Below are 24,680 nucleotides of genomic sequence, written 5' to 3' on the forward strand. Positions count from 1 at the left end.
TCCCCTGTACAATAAATGACAGTCTCCTCTTACCCAGTGATGTGAGGGGCCGGTGATTTTCCATCATCACATCCTTGTACAGACCTCTGTGTTCTTCTATATACTCCCCAACCTGCATGGAGACAGACAGTGACATCCTGACACCTTATAGGAACCTGACACACACAATGATACAGTCATCACCCAGACACATCCCCTGGTGTTACTGTATAATGTCCCATTCCCAGCAGTTACCTCTCCAGTCATCACCCAGACACATCCCCTGGTGTTATTGTATAATGTCCCATTCCCAGCAGTCACCTCTCCAGTCATCACCCAGACACATCCCCTGGTGTTACTGTATAATGTCCTATTCCCAGCAGTCACCTCTCCAGTCAGCAGCTGAATGATCTTGTTGGTAAGGTCCAGGATCTTCTGGTCATTGTGTCTCTCATGTATCAGTGAGTGAGGTGGAGGCACCGTGATGGGGCTCTGGGTACTGCTCAGTACTCCTGACACACGGAGATGGCTGCTGGATGTCTCACACTCACCAGTTGTCTTCTTCACTACTGTGTAATCCTGTGTATTGGGGAAGATATCAATGAAAAGGTCAATTAAACTTCACCGAAATGGGGCTGTTTACTCAGGTGATAACTTTGTAACAAGTACTGTAACAATCTCTTTTATATAGAAAAAAGCAGGGTATATAGAATCTCTTGCAGCTCTGACATATTTGTGTCAGTGACAAAAAGAAAATAACATACTGCGAGCAATGTACTAAATCTCAATTCCAGTGAGAACTGTGGGACTTATACTATATCCGAGACCGGCTCCCTTCTGCTCGGTTATTACTTAAGATATAAGTGATGTCACTGTGATACTCCCAGATCCTCTCACCTCCCCAGTGATGTCCCTGTATTATTACTATAGATATAAGTGATGTCACTGTGACACTCCCAGATCCCCTCACCTCCCCAGTCATGTCCCTGTATTATTACTATAGATATAAGTGATGTCACTGTGACACTCCCAGATCCCCTCACCTCCCCAGTCATGTCCCTGTATTATTACTATAGATATAAGTGATGTCACTGTGACACTCCCAGATCCCCTCACCTCCCCAGTCATATCCCTGTATTATTACTATAGATATAAGTGATATCACCATGACACTCCCAGATCCCCTCACCTCCCCAGTCATGTCCCTGTATTATTACTATAGATATAAGTGATGTCACTGTGACACTCCCAGATCCCCTCACCTCCCCAGTCATGTCCCTGTATTATTACTATAGATATAAGTGATGTCACTGTGACACTCCCAGATCCCCTCACCTCCCCAGTGATGTCCCTGTATTATTACTATAGATATAAGTAATGTCACTGTGACACCCCCAGACCCTCTCACCTCCCCAGTCAGCAGGTAGATGATCTCCAGGGTGAGGTTTAGTATCCTCTCAGTCATGTGACTCCTGTCCTTGTCCATCCTCAGTGATTTATACAGGACACGTCTCACCCTCACGTGACTTCTAGTAACAAGGATCTGAGGCCTCACTGCACAGAAATCTAGGAATGAATATAATTATTAGAAGCTATTTATTACCAGTTATTTATGTAGTGTGCACATATTACACAGCGCTTTATAGGGAATATTTAGTCACATCTGTCCCTGCCCAGGGGAGCTTACAATCTACATTCCTACCACATAGACAGCCCATACACACACGCTCTAGAAGTAGTTTTGAAAGAAGCGAGCTAACCTACCAGTGTGGCTATGGAGAGTGGGAGGAAACCAGAGCACCTGGAAGAAACCAATGCAAACTCAAAGAGAACATACAAAATCCACACAGACAGAGCCTTGTTCAGTAATTTAATTCATGACCCCTTGTGCTGTGAATTACTAATGCTGTCCACTATGCTATCACGTTGCCCATAAAAATACATGAGTGACCACTAAGGAGCCGATTCAGACCCAGACGCTGAAGGTGCCCACACACATACCGATGTCCTGACGATACGATTTTATGGTCAATTTCCTCATGAACTTTCACGGGAGCTCCCTTGTCGTCGTGATCACGATTTGGAGTTAAAAATGTGCAATCTGACTAAAGATCTATCTTGCAGCCAATGCATTGTATCCCAGATTGGCTGATCTGCCCTACAGCACGGCAGATCAGAAGATGCGATATACGACGAGTGGGGACGCGCATCGGTATCGTGCTTGTGAGTATAAACTCACGATTTGTACTTTTTTTTACCCGTTTCGTCGTCACGATTCGTCGAAATCGGCCAAATCGTGTAAAATGACGCTATGTGTGTGGGCACCTTAAGCCTCATTCACTCGCTATGGGCGATTGTCGCCCATCAGCACATGCATGTGTGGCAAAATACACATGCGCAAACTAGTCTGTGCGATGGGGAAGTGCTCGCTCGAAGAACACAGACAGGCCGCTCCTTTCAGTGACAGAGAGTGCCGTTTGTGGGTGGTAACATGGGATGATCTGGGAAAAAGGGTATGCAGTCAAGAAGCCGGTGGCTTCCCGACTGTCATATCCCGTCGAGAGTTAAACGACCGGCATCTACATCTAGACACCTGTCATTTCACACACGCCGGGAGACTGACGCCCGGCAACCCGATCAAAGTGATGCCGGACACCTCTGCGTACATCCGCGCGCGGGGGGGTTAGGTTTAGGGCTCCCGAGTGGGACTTAGGGTTAGTTTTAGGCACCCCCGGGGGGGACTTAGGTTTAGGCAGCGGGGAAGGGGGGGTTAGGTTTAGGCACTTAGAGGGGGATTATGGTTAGGTACAGGGGGGAAAGGTTAGGGTTAGGGGATTAGAAATAGGTTAGTCTATACTTACCTTCGACGATCGGGATTTCCTCCTCTGCCGGCCTCCTGGTGTCGGGATTCCAACCACCGGGCAGGGGTCCGGCGGTAAATAATACCGATTACGGAAAAAGGGGGAGTGGATGTGCGAACGCAGGCGTGTCCGAGCGTCAAAACAGCGTTCTTTGGGCGTGCATAATTAGCATGTCAGCGTCATTGTACACTTCACCTAGTTTTATTTCAGCCTGCAGTGATCGCAGTGCTTGCGGTGGGGTAGGGTCTACCTTAAGGGCTGTGAGCAGCTCTGATGGCTCTTGATGTTATAGATTAATCACACACTTCCTGGAGATGACGTGTGCTAAGAAAGAAAAGTGCGCGTCCTTACTCCTGCGAGTGTTCACACTGCCGTCGCTCTCTAAGACATAGAGGGCATCCTTTAGCCTGGCTGTGCGATCGCGAAATTTGCATATCCGCCCCCTGATGGCTGCGAGAGAGCGCAGCTTAGCGTCCGGGTCTGAATGAGCTTCTAAGTCCCATCATTCCCAGAGCCATAGAGTCTAAGTCAGTGTTTCTCAGATGTTCCTCTGACCCAGCTTCATAGGGCTGCTCAGTGACCACCACACGGCATTGCTGGAGGTTACACCAATGTCTCTCCCTCAAGGCCAAGAGTCCTGGACCTCCAAGACACATACTTGATGCAATTTGCCTGAGGAAGCGGACCTGATCCATGTAAAGGAGGTTACACCGACACTCCCAGGTGCCTCACTCTATTAGTGACTTGGTAACCATGGATGGCCTGAGCCTTCCTGGGTGAGAGGGTTATTAGTCCCCTCCCTAGATATGATGTTGTCCCCAGTGTTGGGGTAAAAGTGAAGGATGACTTGAAATTGTGGCCCTTTGTATGCAGATGCTCTCCCTCTGGGTGTGTGTTTTGCAGGGGCCCCTTCAAAATGTTGCTGTAGGGCCAAATGCTCTATTTACATCCATGGTACTGAGACACCTATTCTCGGAGCTGGAAGAGATGGAATTGGTAACCTAACATCTGTTCTGACAACTCAAACAGATAGAACTACTGCTCCAGCACATATTCCAGCAGCTGGAATGAAGGGATCAGGTAATTACAGCCCTAGTCTTGAACCCAGAATGGATGGCTAAGGCACTGGTAGAACCAATTGGGGCAGCTATAAGGAATGGCCAAGGTTCTCGTAGCCCTATAGCAGCACCTAGAATTGCTGGCTATTGTACACAGAGCTACATTCTGGCTCCCAGAACAGATAGGTAAAATACTCAGGGCTCCATTGCGGTAGCCCAAACACCTGCCTATCATACTCAGAGCTCACCCCAACACCAAAAACGGTTGGTTAAGGTTATCAGAGCTATAATCCAGCACCAGGAACAGATTGCTAATGTACTCAAAACTCCATTCTGGCAACCAGAATAGATGGCAAACATACTCTAGCTCTGTTTGAGCACCCAGAATGGCAGGCTAACATACTGTAGCTCCATACTGGCACCTCTTCCTGTTTATCGATGCCAGCTGCATACTATCACACTATCACTGAGTCACACTTCCAGGCAACCAATGTAAAATGGTCCAAGGGGGCTCTAAAGCATAAAAAAGGGGTGTGAGGAGGCTCTGAGGCATATAAAGGTGCATGTGGGGGCTCTGGGCTGGCATATACTGGCATAAGGAGCTCTGAGGCATATGAAGGGGCTTTGAGGCTTACGAAGGGACACAAGGGGACAAGAGTCATATAAAAGGGCATGAGCGGCCTTTATAGTATATACAGTGCTGTTTTTGGCAACGTCTCAGGAACCTGTAAAATGAAAAGGTGGTAACCCTACCCTCAGATCTGGTCACAGTGATGGAGAAGGCACGGTAGTGGTGAGGGGGCATGTTTCCCCACTGTGTATGCAGATAGTGCTGAGGAGCAGAGCTGGCTCCTTGCAGGGATTCTGGGCTGCACCCTGTCCTGAGCAGCAGCAGCTTCCTACGAGGAGTCTGTATTTTCTTCCTTTCTGTCAACCACCCCCAAATGAGGTCGTGTACTGATAGCTCCACAGAGGCAGGGGGCGCTGCAGTGAGCTGAGCCGTTCAGGAGGATTCCATGTGGTAGTGGATAGATCCCCATCCATAGATGTACCAACATCATCAGTTACTGTCCAATGCCATTCCCTACTATCCACGTGGACATAGATGGAGAATATAAACCTGTGGGAAGCGAAGTAACAACTGAGTCTGCACCACCTGTATTATAGTAACAACTGAGTCTGCGCCATCTGTATTATAGTAACAACGGGGTCTGCGCCACCTGTATTATAGTAACAACTGAGTCTGAATCACCTGTATTATAGTAACAACGGAGACTGCGCCACCTGTATTATAGTAACAACGGAGACTGCGCCACCTGTATTATAGTAACAACTGAGTCTGCACCACCTGTATTATAGTAACAACAGGGTCTGCGCCACCTGTATTATAGTAACAACTGAGTCTGCGCCACCTGTATTATAGTAACAACTGAGTCTGAATCACCTGTATTATAGTAACAACTAAGTCTGCACCACCTGTATTATAGTAACAACTGAGTCTGCACCACCTGTATTATAGTAACAACAGGGTCTGCGCCACCTGTATTATAGTAACAACTGAGTCTGCGCCACTTGTATTATAGTAACAACTGAGTCTGCACCACCTGTATTATAGCAACAACGAAGTCTGCATCACCTGTATTATAGTAACAACGGAGTCTGCGCCACCTGTATTATAGTAACAACTGAGTCTGCACCACCTGTATTATAGTAACAACTGAGTCTGCACCACCTGTATTATAGTAACAACTGAGTCTGCACCACCTGTATTATAGTAACAACAGGGTCTGCGCCACCTGTATTATAGTAACAACAGGGTCTGCGCCACCTGTATTATAGTAACAACTGAGTCTGCGCCACCTGTATTATAGTAACAACTGAGTCTGCACCACCTGTATTATAGTAATAATGGAGACTGCGCCACCTGTATTATAGTAACAACGGAGACTGCACCACCTGTATTATAGTAATAACAGGGTCTGCGCCACCTGTATTATAGTAACAACTGAGTCTGCATCACCTGTATTATAGTAACAACTGAGTCTGCACCACCTGTATTATAGTAACAACTGAGTCTGCACCACCTGTATTATAGTAACAACAGGGTCTGCGCCACCTGTATTATAGTAACAACAGGGTCTGCGCCACCTGTATTATAGTAACAACTGGGTCTGCGCCACCTGTATTATAGTAACAACTGGGTCTGCATCACCTGTATTATAGTAACAACTGAGTCTGCACCACCTGTATTATAGTAACAACGGGGTCTGCGCCACCTGTATTATAGTAACAACTGAGTCTGCGCCATCTGTATTATAGTAACAACTGAGTCTGCACCACCTGTATTATAGTAACAACTGAGTCTGCACCACCTGTATTATAGTAACAACAGGGTCTGCGCCACCTGTATTATAGTAACAACAGGGTCTGCGCCACCTGTATTATAGTAACAACTGGGTCTGCATCACCTGTATTATAGTAACAACTGGGTCTGCGCCACCTGTATTATAGTAACAACTGAGTCTGCGCCACCTGTATTATAGTAACAACAATGTCTGAATCACCTGTATTATAAAAATAGCACACTATATGCACTAAAGTGTAACCTACCGGCACAATAACAATGCAGCACAAGAGTCTGCTCCAGCTGTACTCCGAATGTAGACAAGCAAGGTGACACTAGAGTCTGCTCTGCCTACATACTAATAATAATAATAATAATAGTAATGATATTACCTGGCTGCTGTCAGAGTCAGACAGAACAATACAATGGCTGCTCTCTCCGTCTCTCCTGTTCCTGTGCTGGGAATAGATCAGAGGAGACAGAGCTCAGACCAGGGGAAAATGGCCGCCGCTCCCATAATAACTGTTATTACTGTATGCTGCCTGACTGGTATACAAGAAAATGGCCGCCGACTCCCAACACTGAGGACATGTATGGTCACCATTATTGGAGGAGAGATTACCAGGAGGCAGGGCTGAATAAAGCGGCTCCGCCCACCCGCCGTCTCTATGGCTGCAGCCATCTCCTCCTCCCTGATGATGAGGTGAGTGACGTTTCGAGGAGCCAATCAGATTGTTAAAAAAAATTAAAGCCGAGCGTAGACCTCCTAAAGGTAAACACGTGACGCCGGCTGGGGAGCTGAGGCCTGGCAGTGACAGGGTTACATAGAGCGCACAGAAGGCGACGTCTCCGTGTCCGGCATCAGCAGGTAATGCTGTCCTACTATACAGGTGGAGCAGCCTGTGCTGTCCTACTATACCGGGGGAGCGGCCTGTGGTGTCCTCCTATACAGGGGGAGCAGCCTGTGGTGTCCTCCTATACAGGGGGAGCAGCCTGTGGTGTCCTACTATACAGGGGGAGCAGCCTGTGGTGTCCTACTATACAGGGGGAGCTGCCTGTGGTGTCCTACTATACAGGGTGAGCTGCCTGTGATGTCCTACTATACAGGAGGAGAGTCCTGCGGTGTTCTACCATACAGAGTGAGCGGCCTGTGGTGTCCTACTATACAGGGTGAGCTGCCTGTGGTGTCCTACTATACAGGAGGAGAGGCCTGCGGTGTTCTACCATACAGAGTGAGCAGCCTGTGGGGAGCTGCCAGCGGTGTCCATACTATACAGGGGGAGCGGCCTGCGGTGTCCATACTATACAAGGGAGCAGACTGTTGTGCCCTATTATACAGGAGGAGCAGCCTGCTGTGTCCTACTATACGGGGGGAAAAGCCTGTAGTCTCTGTCCCTATAGTATATACCAGTGAGGGGAGGCCTGGGCTATATACCCTGTACTGTCACACAGTCTCCTCATACAGCAGCACTGGGGGGTCTCTGTACCTATAGTATATACCAGTGAGGGGAGGTCTGGGCCATATACCCTGTACTGTCACACAGTCTCCTCATACAGCAGCACTGGGGGTCTGTGTACCTATAGTATATACTAGTGAGGGGAGGCCTGCGCTATAAACTCTGTACTGTCACACAGTCTCCTCATACAGCAGCACTGGGGGGTCTCTGTACCTATAGTATATACCAGTGAGGGGAGGCCTGGTCTATATACCTTTTACTGTCACACAGTCTCCTCATACAGCAGCACTGGGGGTCTCTGTACCTATAGTATATACCAGTGAGGGGAGGTCTGGGCCATATACCCTGTACTGTCACACAGTCTCCTCATACAGCAGCACTGGGGGTCTCTGTACCTATAGTATATACCAGTGAGGGGAGGTCTGGGATATATACCCTGTACTGTCACACAGTCTCCTCATACAGCAGCACTGGGGGTCTCTGTACCTATAGTATATACCAGTGAGGGGAGTCCTTGGCTATATACCCTGTACTGTCACACAGTCTCCTCATACCGCAGCACTGGGGGTCTCTGTACCTATAGTATATACCAGTGAGGGGAGGCCTGGGCTATATACCCTGTACTGTCACACAGTCTCCTCATACAGCAACACTGGGGGTCTCTGTACCTATAGTATATACCAGTGAGGAGAGGCCTGGGCTATATACCCTGTACTGTCACACAGTTTCCTCATACAGCAGCACTGGGGGTCTCTGTACCTATAGTATATACCAGTGAGGGGAGGCCTGGGCTATATACCCTGTACTGTCACACGGTCTCCTCATACAGCAGCACTGGGGGTCTCTGTACCTATAGTATATACCAGTGAGGGGAGGCCTGGGCTATATATACCCTGTACTGTCACACGGTCTCCTCATACAGCAGCACTGGGGGTCTCTGTAGCTATAGTATATACCAGTGAGGGGAGGCCTGGGCTATATACCCTGTACTGTCACACGGTCTCATACAGCAGCACTGGGGGTCTCTGTACCTATAGTATATACCAGTGAGGGGAGGCCTGGGCTATATACCCTGTACTGTCACACAGTCTCCTCATACAGCAGTACTGGGGGTCTCTGTACCTATAGTATATACCAGTGAGGGGAGGCCTGGGCTATATACCCTGTACTGTCACACGGTCTCCTCATACAGCAGCACTGGGGGGTTTCTGTGCCTATAGTATATACCAGTGAGGAGAGGCCTGGGCTATATACCCTGTACTGTCACACAGTCTCCTCATACAGCAGCACTGGGGGTCTCTGTACCTATAGTATATACCAGTGAGGGGAGGCCTGGGCTATATACCCTGTACTGTCACACAGTCTCCTCATACAGCAGCACTGGGGGTCTCTGTACCTATAGTATATACCAGTGAGGGGAGGCCTGGGCTATAAACTCTGTCCTGTCTTATGGTCTCATACAGCAGCACTGGGGGGTCTCTGTACCTATAGTATATACAAGTGAGGGATATATTACCTGAATGGGACATTATACAGTAACACCAGTGGATGTGTCTAGGTGATGACTGGAGAGGTGACTGCTGGGAATGGGACATTATACAGTAACACCAGGGGATGTGTCTGGGTGATGACTGGAGAGGTGACTGCTGGGAATGGGACATTATACAGTAACACCAGTGGATGTGTCTGTGTGATGACGGGAGAGGTGACTGCTGGGAATGGGACGTTATACAGTAACACCAGGGGATGTGTCTGGGTGATGACTGGAGAGGTGACTGCTGGTAATGGGACATTATACAGTAACACCAGGGGATGTGTCTGGGTGATGACTGGAGAGGTGACTGCCGGAATATGGGACATTATACAGTAACACCAGGGGATGTGTCTGGGTGATGACTGGAGAGGTGACTGCTGGGAATGGGACATTATACAGTAACACCAGGGGATGTGTCTGGGTGATGACTGGAGAGGTGACTGCTGGGAATGGGACATTATACAGTAACACCAGGGGATGTGTCTGGGTGGTGACTGGAGAGGTGACTGCTGGGAATGGGACATTATACAGTAACACCAGGGGATATGTCTGGGCGGTGACTGGAGAGGTGACTGCCGGGAAAGAGACATTATACAGTAACATCGGGAGATGTGTCTGGGTGATGACTGGAGAGGTGACTGCTGGGAATGGGACATTATACAGTAACACCAGGGGATGTGTCTGGGTGATGACTGTATCATTGTGTGTGTCAGGTTCCTATAAGGTGCCAGGATGTCACTGTCTATGTCTCCATGCAGGAGGGGGAGTATACAGAGAAACACAGGAGGAGGAGGAGACTGTCGTTTATTGTACAGGGGAGAGCAGGTATGGGTGCCCCCTATAAACACACATCACCCTCCAACTTACTAAAATGTGCCTTAAGCAATGCACGCTCTGTCTTACGCAATTAGACACTCCCTCCCCTGCAGCACTGTCACACAATCGGACACTCCCTCCCCTGCAGCACTGTCACACAATCAGACACTCCCTCCCCTGCAGCACTGTCTATCACCCACCTGGGCCACCCCAACAATTTCTGGAACATATTTCTGCCTAGCTCCCTCACTTCCTATCCTCAGACATCTCCACCATCATCATGGGAGATTTCAGTATCGCTACTGACAGTCCACAATCACCTCATGTCTCCAAACTACTCTGTAACCTCCTCTCTCAGCCTCTCCCAATGGTCTCCTCTACTCATCAGGAGGGTCACTGCCTTGTTCTTGTAGTCACCAGACTGTGTTCCGTTTCTGAAGTCACTAACAGTCCTTTCCCTCTCTCAGATCACAACTTTATCACCTGCACACTCTCCTCCATTACGTCAACCTCAATCAAATCAGCCAAGACTCCTCACACCCGCATATTAGATATTAATGATGTTAATTTTCAACAACTTTTCACTTCTCTGCGACAACTATTGTCACCAATTTCTACATTCACTTCCCCTGAGACTGCGGTATCACACCTGAACTAGACTGTAGACATAGCTCTCAATGAATAGCCCCATCACACACCACGTATACTTAGACATCAACCATGGCATTCTAATTTAACAAGACACCTGCAAAAACTTTCACATAAAGTAGAACGTCAGTGGTGTAAATCTCATACTCAAAGTGACTTCCTCACATGTAAGACTATGTACCACTCTCACTATAATGCTCTGGAGACTGCCATACAAACATTTCCATTCTCTCATCTCTGCCCAAGCCTCTAACACCAAGCAACTTTTTTATACATTTAAATCACTTCTTACCCCTCACCCAACCCACCTGCTACTATCTGTGCACAAGATCTTGCTTCCAATTTCACGGACAAGATTGATAAGATCAGAAAGGAAATGGTATGCTCTTCCCCAGCCAGTGACCTGCTCTATGCCCTACCTGATCCCCCCCGGCACATTTTTTTCATTTTACCCCACAAATGAAGATGAAGTATCTACGCTCTCCTCCTCTACTACCTCTCCTCTTCAACCTATACCCTCACACATCAGTAATGTCAGTAATGTACTGACATACAAGACTCTGACGCAGCACGGCTGGATGATCAATTTAAAAAAATCTAACCTAATTCCGTCTCAGAGACTCCAGTTTCTGGGGATTATCCTGGACATAAGGTTACAGCGGGTGTTTCTACCAGAAGACAAAGCCCAGGTCATTCGGCTACTAGTTCAGTTCTCAGATAGAAGACCTTATTACTGGTTTGACTTCGTCCCTTGGGAAAGATGGTAGCTGCCTTCGAAGGCACTACAATTCGGGACGATTCCACTCCCGTGTGTTCCAGCTGGACCTACTAACACAGGGGTCAGGGTCTCACTACTACATTGGATGATCCAGTTGGCACTGACAACCAGGGTGTCTCTTCTCTGGTGGATGCAAACCAACAACTTCTTGGCGGGTCGGAGATTCGGAGTGTGGGATTGGATAATCGTGATGACGGACGCCAGTCCGAGGATGCAGAGCGGTGGTTCTAGACGGTCATTTTCTTGGACGTTGGTCTCCACAGGAAAGATGGGGGCCCATAAATGCGTTGGAACGCAGAGCAATTTGCAATGCTCTGCTTGAAGCATACTTACTAAGATCTTATCCGGTCAGAGGGCCTGATTCAGACCCGGTCGCTCTGAATCAGGGCCGGGGGGGTTTTTTTGTTTTTTTTTTAGAATGGCCTCCTGGCCGCTCACATAGCTGTGGGTGACCACCCACAGCTGCAGCAAGCAGCCATGATGATTGTCACGATGGTAAAGACCATCGGGCTTGCGACGAGACCCTTGTGGTAGGGTCTCGTGGCCGCAAGCCCCAGACAGATTTTGGCTCTAACAGAGCCGGAATCTCTCCACTGACACCACTCGTGATGTCAGTTGGGCCGCCCCCAAACGACAGGCGTTCTCATGGGAACACCTCCGTTTGGGCAGCCACACCCCGGCCCGCCCACCCAAGGGGGCGAGCTGTCACTCAACATCGACAGCTCGCCCCCTTTGTTGCGAGACCCGGAGCGAAAGAGTGCCCGTCGCTAGCCGGGTCTCGCGCATGCGCACGACTGAGCCGGCTCCGTCATGCGCATGCGCTGTGGGCCACCATCGACCCGGTTGCGAGCGCTCTACGCTTGCGACCGGGTCTGAATTAGGCCCTCAGTTCAGTCGGCCATCGCTTATGTCACTCGACAGGGCGGAACTCCAAGTCGCATGGCAATGTGCGAAGTCACCTGGATTCTCAGATGGGCTAGAGTCAATCAGTGATCCTGTCAGCAGTGTTCATCCCAGTAGAGGACAACTGGGAAGCAGACTATCTCAGTCGCCAGGATCTCCATCCCGGGGAATGGATGCTTCACCCAGACGTCTTCCAAGCCTTGGTCGGTAGTTTGGGTCGGCCTCAGGTGGACCTCATGGCATCTCTCTTAAACCATCAGCGACCAAGATTCGTGTCCAGAACTCGAGATCCTGCTGCAGTGGCAGTGGACGCACTAACAGTTCCATGGACCTATGACATGGTTTACATATTCCCTCCAATTCCTCTACTTCCTCCCCTACTAAAGCGGATAAAACACGAGTTGGTCTCGGCCATTCTCGTGGCTCCGGACTGGCTTCGGATGAGTTGGTACTCGGACCTGCGGACTCTCTAAGAAGACGATCCGTGGCCCTACCACTTTGTCCCAACCTATCACAGCTGCATAGAACGGGGTGGCTGTTGAGGGCGCTATCTTGAGACTCAAAGGCATCCCCGAATCTGTTATCCCCACTGTGCTTCGTGCCAAAAAACCAGTTACGGTTGCGCATTACCACCGCATTTGGCGGTCTTATGTGGCATGGTGTGGCAGTCGGGGCCATCCGTCTAGGACTTTTCATTTATCCTGGTTATTGCTTTTTCTTCAGATGGGGCTAGATGTTGGTCTACGTTTTTCATGATGATAGGGCAGAGCTCTGGACACAAGCCACTTTCTTCCTTAGGTTGTGTTGGCTTTTCACATAAATCAACCTATCATGGTGCCTTCTTTAGTTGAGGACTCCGGAGTATCCTCGACTCTGGATGTGGTTCGAGCTCTTCGTGTCTATGTGGCTCGAGCGGCGTCTTTCCGTAAGACTGATTCGCTCTTTGTCCTGTATGATGCTGTTGGGAAGGGTTGGACGGCATCTAAACAGATGCTGGCAAGATGGATTCAGCTGACTATACGACAGGCTTATATTCGCAGCAATAGGCTACCTCATCCGTCTATTTCAGCGCATTCCACGCGCTCTGTATGTACATCATGAGTGGCACGTCAGGGTGCCTCCACCATACAATTGTGCACGGTGGCTACTTGGTCCTCGGAACACACCTTTGTGGTTTTATCAGTTTGACACATTTGCTGCTTCAGGCTCCTCAGAGTGCTCTCGCCCGTGGGGAAACGTTTGGGACATCACCAGTGTAACCAAGTCTCCAGTGTCCCCTACCAGTAAATCCTTTTCTCTGATTCCACAGAGAACACTGGACGCCCATCTCAGCGCTTTTCGCCTGTCTGTTTGATTGGTACTGTGTGTTTGTTTGGTTTTGTTTGTTGTGTAATTTTCGCTTCTCTTTGCTTCTCTTGTTCTCCATCTCCTCTTGGCCTTTTTTCTAAACTAAGGGGCTGGTGGGGCATAGAGGGGGAGGAGCTGCACACTTCTGAATTATTTAAAGTGCCAGCTCAACTATCCACGCCTCTGTACACCAGTGTACTTAGTCTCCAGTATCCCCTGTGGTAAGTACCGAAATCCCATTATCTATAGTAATAATACACTGACATCACTTATATCTATAGTAATAATACAGGGACATGACTGGGGAGGTGAGAGGATCTGGGAGTGTCACAGTGACATCAAATATCTATAGTAGTAATACAGGGACATGACTGGGGAGGTGAGGGGATACGGGAGTGACACAGTGATATCAGTTATGCACAATTAACTCTTAAAAACTATTCCATATAGGTGAATTATAATTTCAACCTTTTATTGATGGCTTCTCCAATACACAGGGTTACACAGTAGTGAAGAAGACATCCAGTGAGTGTCAGACACCCAGCAGCCGTCCCTGTGTGCGCCTCCATCTCACTAACACATAAGAGAGAAAATAACCAGAAGATCCTGGAACTCGCCAACAAGATCATCCAGCTGCTGGCTGGAGAGGTGACTGCTGGGAATGGGACATTATACAGTAACACCAGGGGATGTTTCTGGATGATGACTGGAGAGGTGACTGCTGGGAATGGGACATTATACAGTAACACCAGGGGATGTGTCTGGGTGATAACTGGAGAGGAGACTGCTGGGAATGGGACATTATACAGTAACACCAGGGGATGTTTCTGGATGATGACTGGAGAGGTGACTGCTGGGAATGGGACATTATACAGTAACACCAGGGGATGTGTCTGGGTGATGGCTGTTCCATTGTATGTGTCAGGTTCTTATAAGGTGTTAGGATGTCACTATGTCTCCATGCAGGAGGGGGAATATATATAGAGGAATACAGGGATCTGTACAAGGACGTGATGATGGAGAATTATTGGCCCCTCACATCACTGGGTAAGATGAGACAATTTTTTTGTATTGGGGAGAGCAGGTATGGGGGCTCCCTATATACACACATCATCTATTAATCATATATATATATTTATATTATAGTACACAGTTACTGTGTGTCTCCTACAGATGGACCTGGTGGCAGAAATACCCCAGAGAGATGTCCCCATCCTCTGTATTCACAGGATTGTACAGAGGAGAATCGCAGGATCCCACAGGAGAATCAAGTAGGTGGGATTTAGGGTCTCACCAATATGCCACAGTCACTGTATGATCTGTAGAGAAGCTGTGTTTGTCTTATACTCTGATATTCTTTTGTTTTATTTCATCAGACTTTCTTAAATAATTTTTTGTTGTGGGTTATATAGGATGAAGGTCTGGCATTTATAAAGGTTGAACATATAGAAGAAGAAGATACGTATGTGAGTGATATAAAGGCAGAGGATATAGAGGGAGAAGAAGAGACGAATGTGACTGATATGAAGGCAGAAGATATAGAGGGAGAAGAAGAGACGTATGTGACTGATATGGAGGCAGAAGATACAGAGGGAGAAGAAGAGACGTATGTGACTGATATGAAGGGAGAAGAAGAGACGTATGTGACTGATATGAAGGCAGAAGATATAGAGCAAGAAGAAAAGACATATGTGACTGATATCAAAGCAGAAGATATAGAGGGAGAAGAAGAGACATATGTGACTGATAATAAGGCAGAAGTTACAGAGGGAAAAGTAAAGACGTATGTGACCTATATGAAGGCAGAAGATACTGGGGAAAAAGAAGAGACGTATATGACTTCTATGAAGGCAGAACATACAGAGGGAGAAGAAGAGACGTATGTGAGGGGTGATCAGCAGTGTAAGGAGGAGGAAATACCTACAGATATCGACGCAGGTGAGTAATAAACACTTATTACAGAAAAAAGTCACAAATTCTCCTCACTCGGTCACTACAACAATCTCTTATCCTACACCACCTTCTTTCAGTACAAAGTAAGGCATTGAATGTGTCTGCCAAGTGGGTAAGTCAGGACCCACCAGCCTCTATTATACTCCTGCCCTCCCCCTCACATCATGTCACTGTGTATTACCATCCCAGAGATCTGACCAGTTTCCTCCCCACACTCTCTGGTGTATCTCATACATCAGGAGCCATTAGCACCTATTATACTCCTGCTCTCCCCTCACATCATGTCACTGTGTGTTGCCAGCCCAGAGATCTGACCAGTCTCCTCCCCACACTCTCTGGTGTATCTTCTATATCAGTACAAGGGATGTAGCTATACTAAATAAATCACTGGTCAGTGTGATGAAACCCCATATAACAGCCATGATTCTGGCTTGTGCACTACCACATGTGACAATACCCACTATTTTTTAATATTATGTGATTGTCAATATACTGTGTACTACCCATCACACACAGACACACAACCACACACCCGTAATTGCACAATTGCATCTCCACTTTCTGTGCTTAGATGCTCTGTACTGTTACACTTTATCTGCTGACCTGTCTCTGTATCCTGCTCTGCCCTCCTGCTGTCTTCCTCTTTCTGCTGTTACTTATCTGTGTCCTGCACCATTCCCCTACCCTGTCCTGCTGCCTCCCCCACTCTGTGCCCTGCACCATTCCCCTAACCTGTACTGCTTCCTCCCCCGCTCTGTGCCCTGCTCCATTCCCCTACTGCCTCTATGCCATGCTGTATTCCCTTACCCTATTTTTCTGCCTCCCCTGCTCTGTGCCGTTTCCATACCCTGTACTGCTGCCTCCACCGCTTTGCGCCATTCCCCTGTCCTGCTGCCTCCCCCACTCTGTGCCATTCCCTTCTCCTGCTGCCTCCTCTGCACCTTTCCCCAACTGTGTCCTGCTACCTCCCCCGCTCTGCGCCATTCCCCTACCCTGTACTGTTGCCTCCCACGCTCTGTGCCGTTCCCCTACCCTGTCCTGCTGCCTACCCTACTCTGTGCCCTGCACCATTCCCCTAGCCTGTCCTGCTGCCTCTGTGCCCTGCTCTATTCCCCTACTGTGTCTTGCTGCCTCCCCCGCTCTGCCCTTGGACATTGCCTACCCTGTCCTCTTGCCTCCACCGCTCTGCGCCATTCCCCTCCCCTGTCCTGCTGCCTTCCCCGCTTTACCCTTGGACATCCCCTCCCCTGTCCTGCTCCCCCCCGCTCTGTGCTATTCCCCTCTCCTGACGCCTCCTGCTCTGTGCCTTTCCCCTACCCTGTCCTGCTCCCCCCCCCCTGCTCTGTGCTATTGCCGCCTCCTGCTCTGTGCCTTTCCCCTACCCTGTCCTGCTCCCCCCCCCCCCCCCTGCTCAACCTTTGGACATTCCCCATCCAGTCTTGCTGCCTCCCCCGCTCTGTGTCCTGCACCATTCCCCTACTCTATCCAGCTGCCTCCCCCGCTCTGTGCCGCCATCATTCTGTGTTGCTCTGTCCTATCGCTCTCCTTCCCTCTCAGCGGTTATATACAGTGACTCATTACCCTAAGTTAGTAACATGACTCTGGTGGGACATCTCTCCCTGAGGATGACCAGAGGACCATATAGAGGCTGATTTTACTACATATATATCCACCTGGAGAACTTTGTGTAGTGTGGACGCAGTTGTTGCTAATTAGCTCACGAGTTTCCCGTGTTTATGTGTGAGGGAGGTCTAGATGGGTATTGTGGTTCACCAACATCACTGGTTGAGATTGTTCTTGTGGCTGGATCTATGACTTGTGCAGATAATGTGCTTGTGTCATTTTATCTGTTCAATGAGAGTCTTGTTTCTTGTTGGTTCATTTGTTAATGTAATAATGTGGTCATCGTTTGTACCTGCAAATTAAACAGCTAAACCTCTTCATTTATAAGAATATGGTGGTGTAGTGGGGTTAGGATTGCTGACTCACAGCACTAAGTTCATGAGTTTCATTTTCGACCAAAATGATGTGTGGAGTTTGTATGTGTTTCCTGCAAAAATCATACTGGCAGGTTAATTTGTTTCTGACCCAAATTAAGCATATTTTGTGTACTAGTAGATATGGTTATGAATATAGATTGTAAGCCAATTGGCCAAATATTCTCTGTAAAGTGCTATGAAATGTGTGAGCTTTATGAAGAACTCTGAATAATAATAATACAGTTATTGTATTTCCAGCAGATGGACGCACAAGCAGGAATGACTTGGAGGGAGATCTCATCTTGTCTACAGATATTCAAATAGAAGATAACATCACACAGGAATCTCAAGGAGATAATCCCGTTACTCTAAATATACATCCAGTACCTCACAGTGCAGCTATATCATCTGATCCCTCTAATTGTGACCAATGTTCTCCTGATACCTCAGTTTTTGTTACACATAGTGCAGCTCATACACCTGATAAACCATTTACATGTTCTGAGTGTGGGAAATGTTTTACGCTGAAATCAAATCTTGTAACACATCAGAGAAGTCACACAGAGGAGAGGCCATTTTCATGTTCTGAGTGTGGGAAATGGTTTCTTTATATATCAAAGCTGGTTACACATCAGAGCCGTCACACAGGTGAGAAGCCATTTTCATGTTCTGAGTGTGAGAAATGTTTTACACAGAAATCAGCTCTTGTAACACATCAGAGAAGTCACACAGGTGAGAGGCCATTTTCATGTTCTGAGTGTGAGAAATATTTTACACAGAAATCAGCTCTTGTTACACATCAGAGACGTCACACAGGTGAGAAACTATTTACATGCCCTGAGTGTGGGAAATGTTTTACACGTAAATCAGAGCTTGTTAAACATCAGAGAAGTCACACAGGTGAGCAACCATTTACATGCCCTGAGTGTGGGAAATGTTTTATACACAAATCATCTCTTGTTACACATCAGAGAAGTCACACAGGTGAGAAACCATTTCATCTACATGAGAGAAGTCACAGAGATGAGCGGCCATTTACATGCTCTGAGTGTGGGAAATGTTTTACATATAAATTGGCTTTAGATATACATCAGAGAAGCCATTTCCATGCTCAGAGTGTGGGAAAATGTTATCCACAGAAAGATCATCTTGTTACATATCAGAGATCACAAAGGTAAGAAACCATTTCCATGCTCTGAGTGTGGGAAATGTTTTATACAGAAGTCACATCTTGGTAGATATCAGCTGTCACACAGGAGAAAATCATGTCTATGAGCTGATACAAAACAGGGCTGTAGCAACACTCCAGTCACACAGCATTTTAAAATTTGAAGTGATCTATCTGCATATAATTGGGATGTGTCATTACTATAAAAAGAGGAGGGATGTACAGCGCTAGGGAAATCTAAACAATAATAATTAATTAATATAGGGCTTGATATAGATGCAATTAATAATTTATACTATTTAATTTGAACTCTCCCAGGGGCACCATCTATGCTATCTGGATGTTCTAACTGAATTTGATCCACCCAGATGGTTTGAATGAATCAGTAGAAGTGACCACTATTTCCTGATATCTCATATATCGCTATCCAAACTATTTCAGTGGTGTAAACAGTTAAACCTTGTATCATGTAATTGTGATTCTGGAGGAAGGAATGCAATAAAAGAAGTTACTGCAGCCTGGCATCTATACAAAAGGTTTTTAATTTATTAGATAAAGTTGATCTCTAATAATTATAAGAATAGTTGATGTGCAAAAAGGGTCAAGTCAATCATATAAGCTGAATACAAATTGATTCAGTATCATGGAAAAACAGATGAAATATATATTAATATTATATAAGGCCGGTTGGAGGTGTAAAGGGGCATATCCACTAGGCAATATATGCAGGCGATTACACAATAACGATGTATTTATCATGCAATTGCTTGCAAATCGCACATGAATCAGGCAGGTTTAGGTCGGAAATAACCAGTGATGCACGTGCCCGCTGGTTGTTTCTGATATCGATCATCGCCCGTACATGCTGGTCAACCTGATGATCGCGTCAGGTTCAGCATGTACGGGGATGATGGATGTGCCTGGACTGAACGAGTGAATGTTCAGTCTAGGTACATCACTAGACATACAAACGAGAGCACGATTGCAGTGTCGTAATTGTGCTCTCATTTGTATAGCTATAAGTGGATACGCACCTTAAGCCTATAACACCCCAAAGAGCAAAAACAAACAACCAGAAAACAAACAGTAGAGATTACCGTACATAGTTGTGCACTGTAGGAGAGCAGGCTGGGGTAGGAAGGGAAATTATGGCCAAAATAAGGTGCTAGCATAGAGACCTTGTGGGTTAAGTCAATGGCTGATGCTGCAGGGTATCAATGGTGAACTCCTGAGTATCCTTGGTGATTATAGGTGGTATGTAGCTGCCGGCGGAATCTGTATGACATACTGCCAGACCTAAGCTCGGCGGATGAAATACCAATACCGGAAATCCAGCAGATGAAGATTTCGACTGTGCCTGGTAAGTATCCTAACCCTCTCCCCTCCTAACCCTCCCTTAGGGGTGCCTAACCCTAACTCCTGGGAGGGTGCCTAACCTCCCCTGGGTGTGCCTGACCCTAACCCACCCTTCCCCTAGCCTAATCCTATCCCTCCCAGGAGGTGCCTAACCCTAAGTCCCCCCGGGAGTCCCTAACCCTCCCGTGTGGTTCCAAAGCACAAAAAGTTGTTTATGTAAAGAAAAAGTAACACTATTAAAGATTTAGCAATTAGAGTAAAAAGCAATAAAATATAACAAGCCGATACATACGCATGCGCACTGATCCCGTATACAGTCATCAATCCAGACATCTGTGATCATCAAAGAGAATGAGTGTACACTGAGATCGGGACACAGCCTATATACATTACAAGTTTCAGAGTTAACAAAGGGACAAATTGACAGGTTCTCATTGGTTCTTGCTTCTGGTCATTGGTCAGTTCATACGGTGTCAGGGGTATAGCTCAGCTCTCCAACAGTCCCTTTGTGTATCTTTTCTGCTGAAGAACTGGTTAAAACTGGCTACAACACTACATACAAGAAATAACATTCTATTCAATAACTGCCTATCCATAATTAGCGGACTCATGATGCGATTTCCTTTCCGATAGAAACGGATGTCTGCAAATAAACAGGGATTTAGTATGATACCAAACATGACATGTCCACTGTATTCCATACTTTAGATCTCGTTAAAGTACATATTAAATCATAATTATTACATAATACCTTTAATAACTCTGGTTATCAACTATAGTGTGTGGGAACCATTTTATACATATGCGTTTGCTTATGTGCGTCTGCATTGAAATAGCAAATGTGCGTATGTATGTATGTATGTGAATACGCATATGAGCGTCTATATGTACGTATGTGGATACACATACGAGCGTCTATATGTATGCATATATGTATATGTGTGTGCGTTATGTGCATCAGTATATGTGTGTGGTGGATGCGCAATTATGCGCATCGGATTGCGCCGATGCAGAGTAGTTTTCAATTTACTCGCCATCAGACTATAGATGACTAGATCATCAGATAATAATTGCAAACGATCATCCAATTATTTGACTTTGACAGTCCACCTTTTGATAGCAAATATAAAACAATCACATTCTATTCTTAACCTTTATAGCGATGCATAATAAATCATTCAATCTTCTGAATGGTGTGACACAAATTGGTCATTGAACCGTCAATAATGCATTTCAGAAAGGGTAAAACAACCCTTATACGCACTCAGCAGATCTATAGGGGATCATTGGTAGAATGTGGGACCTCATCAAACCTATAAAGGAAGTTTGGGGGAATTGAGACTACATTATGATGTTTAAAAGAACACTTACAATAATTATTATTATACATGACTTAGCGTATTCACATATTATTATCCGATGGTACACTCAATTTCAGGATTGTAATGCAGTTCTTTATCAACCTTAGTACCTACACCACCACTATTCACCATCATCATGATTTCATTTTTACTGTTTACCTTAGTGGTACTTTTTCCACACTTCAACACAGCTAGAACACATCTGGCACATAAACCAATTACTAAAATAACAATCAGTATAAGAATAAGGAGCTTACCTATACTAGCAACCATTTCCTGTACCCACTCTCCCAGACCGGTGAACCATTTTACAGGGTTTAACCATGAGAACCATTTCTCTACCCTTTACCTCTGACTCATACAACAAAGTATTATGGTCCTTCCGAAACTCCCACTTCAGTTGTAGGATTTCATCCATTTTCCGGTCAATCACCTCTTTGGGGTCACTAGTATTATTGGTAATGTACGTGCAACACTTGACACCAAATTGGGTGGCCAAAGTCACACAATATCCACCAGTAATAGATGTTAAGTAGTTTAAAACTAGCCTATGTTGTACCAACTCCTTTTTATAAGTCTGTAGCTCCTTACCAGTATACCTGGAAGTGTCATTATACATCTCTGTGATGTTGTCTATTAATTTAGCCAAGTCTTGGATATATCTAAAAATTAAAGTTCCCCGAGTTATCCTGGTGGGATCTAATGCTACCAAAATTTGGAAGCCAGTTGTTTCACAAATCAATTGTGTGGCTATATGTTCTTCACCAGGTATATTTCTTTTGTCACGATGTTCATATTGCGTGTGTATGTATGGAGGGGGTGTGGTTTTATGGATACCAATCATTTCATCATGTGTAAGAGTCATGATTTCTGGTAGCACCCTTCCAAGATAACATAAACCTTCAGAGCTCGGAGAGAGCCACTTGTATGCTTTTCTTCCACATATAAAATACACATCATCTGGGAGTACGTAAGGAACAGAATGCATCATTATCATTGAACCCATTATTCTGGCAAAAAATCCTGCCCCTCTTTCCCCCATTTGACTGGTACACATTTCTGGTTGTATAATATTATGAATACCTAATAACCTTTATACCCAAATATCACTATTTAGCTTTGCAAGTTGCGCAAGAAATAATTGCTTTCCAGACTTTGAGTGTGGTTCCAAAGCACAAAAAGTTATTACAATAAAAGAGTATTACGCACTTTGATCTAAACTATGAGCACAAAGAATTATTAAATACATAAGGTACAGTCGATACATACGCAAGAGCACCGGTCCCAGTTACAGTCATCAATCCTGAGGTCTGGTCATCCAAGAGAATGGCTACTGACTGGGACTGGGACACAGGCTATATACCTTAACAGATCATGATAACAACAATGTAGACAGACAAACATAATTCCATTGGTTCTTGGTCTTTGTAGTACACTGTAGTTCATAGGACAGTTCACTAGGGGTATGTCCCAATTCTCCAAATTACATTGTCTTTAATTGATTTAAACTAGATAGAGACACTACAGTTTATACAGTCTAACCAATAATTTCCTATATTCCATAACCATCGAACGCAAGATGTGACTCCCTCGCTGATAGATTCGGATATCTGGAAATAAACAGTGTTAGTTTAGTACCAAACATGCCATGTCTATCATGTTGTATACCATTAATATCAAATACATTTTACATCATAACTTTAATATAAACCATAATGTGCAGGAACCTTTTTATGAGTGCATGTATATTTATGGTTATATGTAAGTATGCATTGTGTGTCTACATGCAGCGTAAAAGGTGCATTGTATGCAGGGGTTGTGTACAGCGCAAAACATGCACTGTGTGTGTTTATTTACAATGGAAACTATGTGTACACACATTGTGGATACACATGCGATTGTGTGTGTGTATGTATATATATATATATATATATATATATAGCTTTAAACAGTAACTGGTTATTACTTCTGTCTGAACTAGAAAATGACAGACAATGGAGTTTCTCCCATTCACAGGTGGAGCAAGCCTTGGAAAGATGTCTGATAATTTTAACAAATACAATCTAGAATACAATTGTTAGTTCTGCTTAACCACATCAGCATTGGACACAAGGCTTACAATTGCTAACGATAGCTAAACGTCTGACAATTGTTTCCAAATCTATATTCAGAACACTCCCTCTGAGCATATCAGTGTCTGTGTTATACTTCAATCGCCACAGGCATACTGTGTATGCAGAGCAAACACTTACAGTATCTGTGTATTCTTAATTATTTGTCACAGACATGTCCTCAAGACTTGTCTGTCATCACTGAATATATGAAGTCTTTAAAGATATATATATGTGTATTTGTGCACATTTATTATATAAAGACTTTAACAGTGTGCAGTAACACAGCAGATGTACACAATGCTAAAATAGCGCCATGCACAATGATATTATACTGACTACGCCAGATTGCGTCATGCAGACAATGCAAACATGGCGTCTTCAGATATTAATTTTACAATTTAGGTCTCAGCCAACCATCCAGCTTCAACAGTCCACCCTTTGATAGAAACAATATGCTATCACACTCTGGGCCTGACTCAGAGATGGACGCTCTGAAAGAGCGCTCGCCCTGAATCGGGGCATTTTTTTTCTTTTTGGAGTGGCCTGGCCGCTCGCATAGTTGTGGGTGACCACCCACAGCTATAGCGAGCGTCCAAGTTGATGGTCGCGATGGTCAAGACCATCGGCCTTGCGACGAGACCCTTGTGGTAGGGTCTCGTGGCCGCAAGCCCCAGAGAGCTTCTGGCTCTAATAGAGCCGGAAACTCTCTTACTGACATCTCTGGTGATATCAGTGGGGCCGCCCCCAAACAGCAGGCATTCGCTTGGGAACACCTCCATTTGTGAAGCCACCCCCCGGCCACGCCTACCAAATGGGGTGAGCTGTCAATCACCATCGACAGCTCGCCCCCTTTGGTGCAAGACCCAGAGCGACAGAGCACCCATCGCTAGCCGGGTCTCGCGCATGCGCACGACGGAGCCGGCTCCATCGTGCGCATGCCCAGTGGGCAAACATCGACCTGGTTGCGAGCGCTCAGCGCTTGCGACTGGGTCTGAATCAGGCCCTCTGATCTTAACCTGTTGTA

The 24,680-nt window shown here is 46.1% G+C and overlaps 2 protein-coding genes across 2 annotated transcripts in view; one reads left to right on the forward strand and one right to left on the reverse strand.

The window, feature by feature from the left end:
* Window positions 1-6,763, reverse strand: part of LOC148443293 (uncharacterized) — a 75,007-nt gene extending 68,244 nt beyond the window's left edge. Inside the window, 4 exon segments of the mRNA XM_088463015.1 lie at window positions 34-112; window positions 367-558; window positions 1,388-1,545; window positions 6,635-6,763. Coding sequence (XP_088319141.1) covers window positions 34-112; window positions 367-558; window positions 1,388-1,465 — 349 coding nt within the window. The 5' untranslated portion in view covers window positions 1,466-1,545; window positions 6,635-6,763.
* LOC148443295 (uncharacterized) overlaps window positions 1-19,347 on the forward strand; it is a 59,458-nt gene extending 40,111 nt beyond the window's left edge. The window contains exons 8-9 of the mRNA XM_088463001.1: window positions 18,124-18,755; window positions 18,823-19,347. Coding sequence (XP_088319127.1) covers window positions 18,124-18,755; window positions 18,823-18,932 — 742 coding nt within the window. The 3' untranslated portion in view covers window positions 18,933-19,347. The remainder of the gene's footprint in view (window positions 1-18,123; window positions 18,756-18,822) is intronic.
* The last annotated feature ends 5,333 nt before the right edge of the window (window positions 19,348-24,680 follow it).

This window comes from Taudactylus pleione, unplaced genomic scaffold, assembly GCF_031769625.1.
Source record: "Taudactylus pleione unplaced genomic scaffold, aTauple2 ptg001312l, whole genome shotgun sequence".
In the NCBI taxonomy this organism is placed as follows: Eukaryota; Metazoa; Chordata; class Amphibia; order Anura; family Myobatrachidae; genus Taudactylus; species Taudactylus pleione.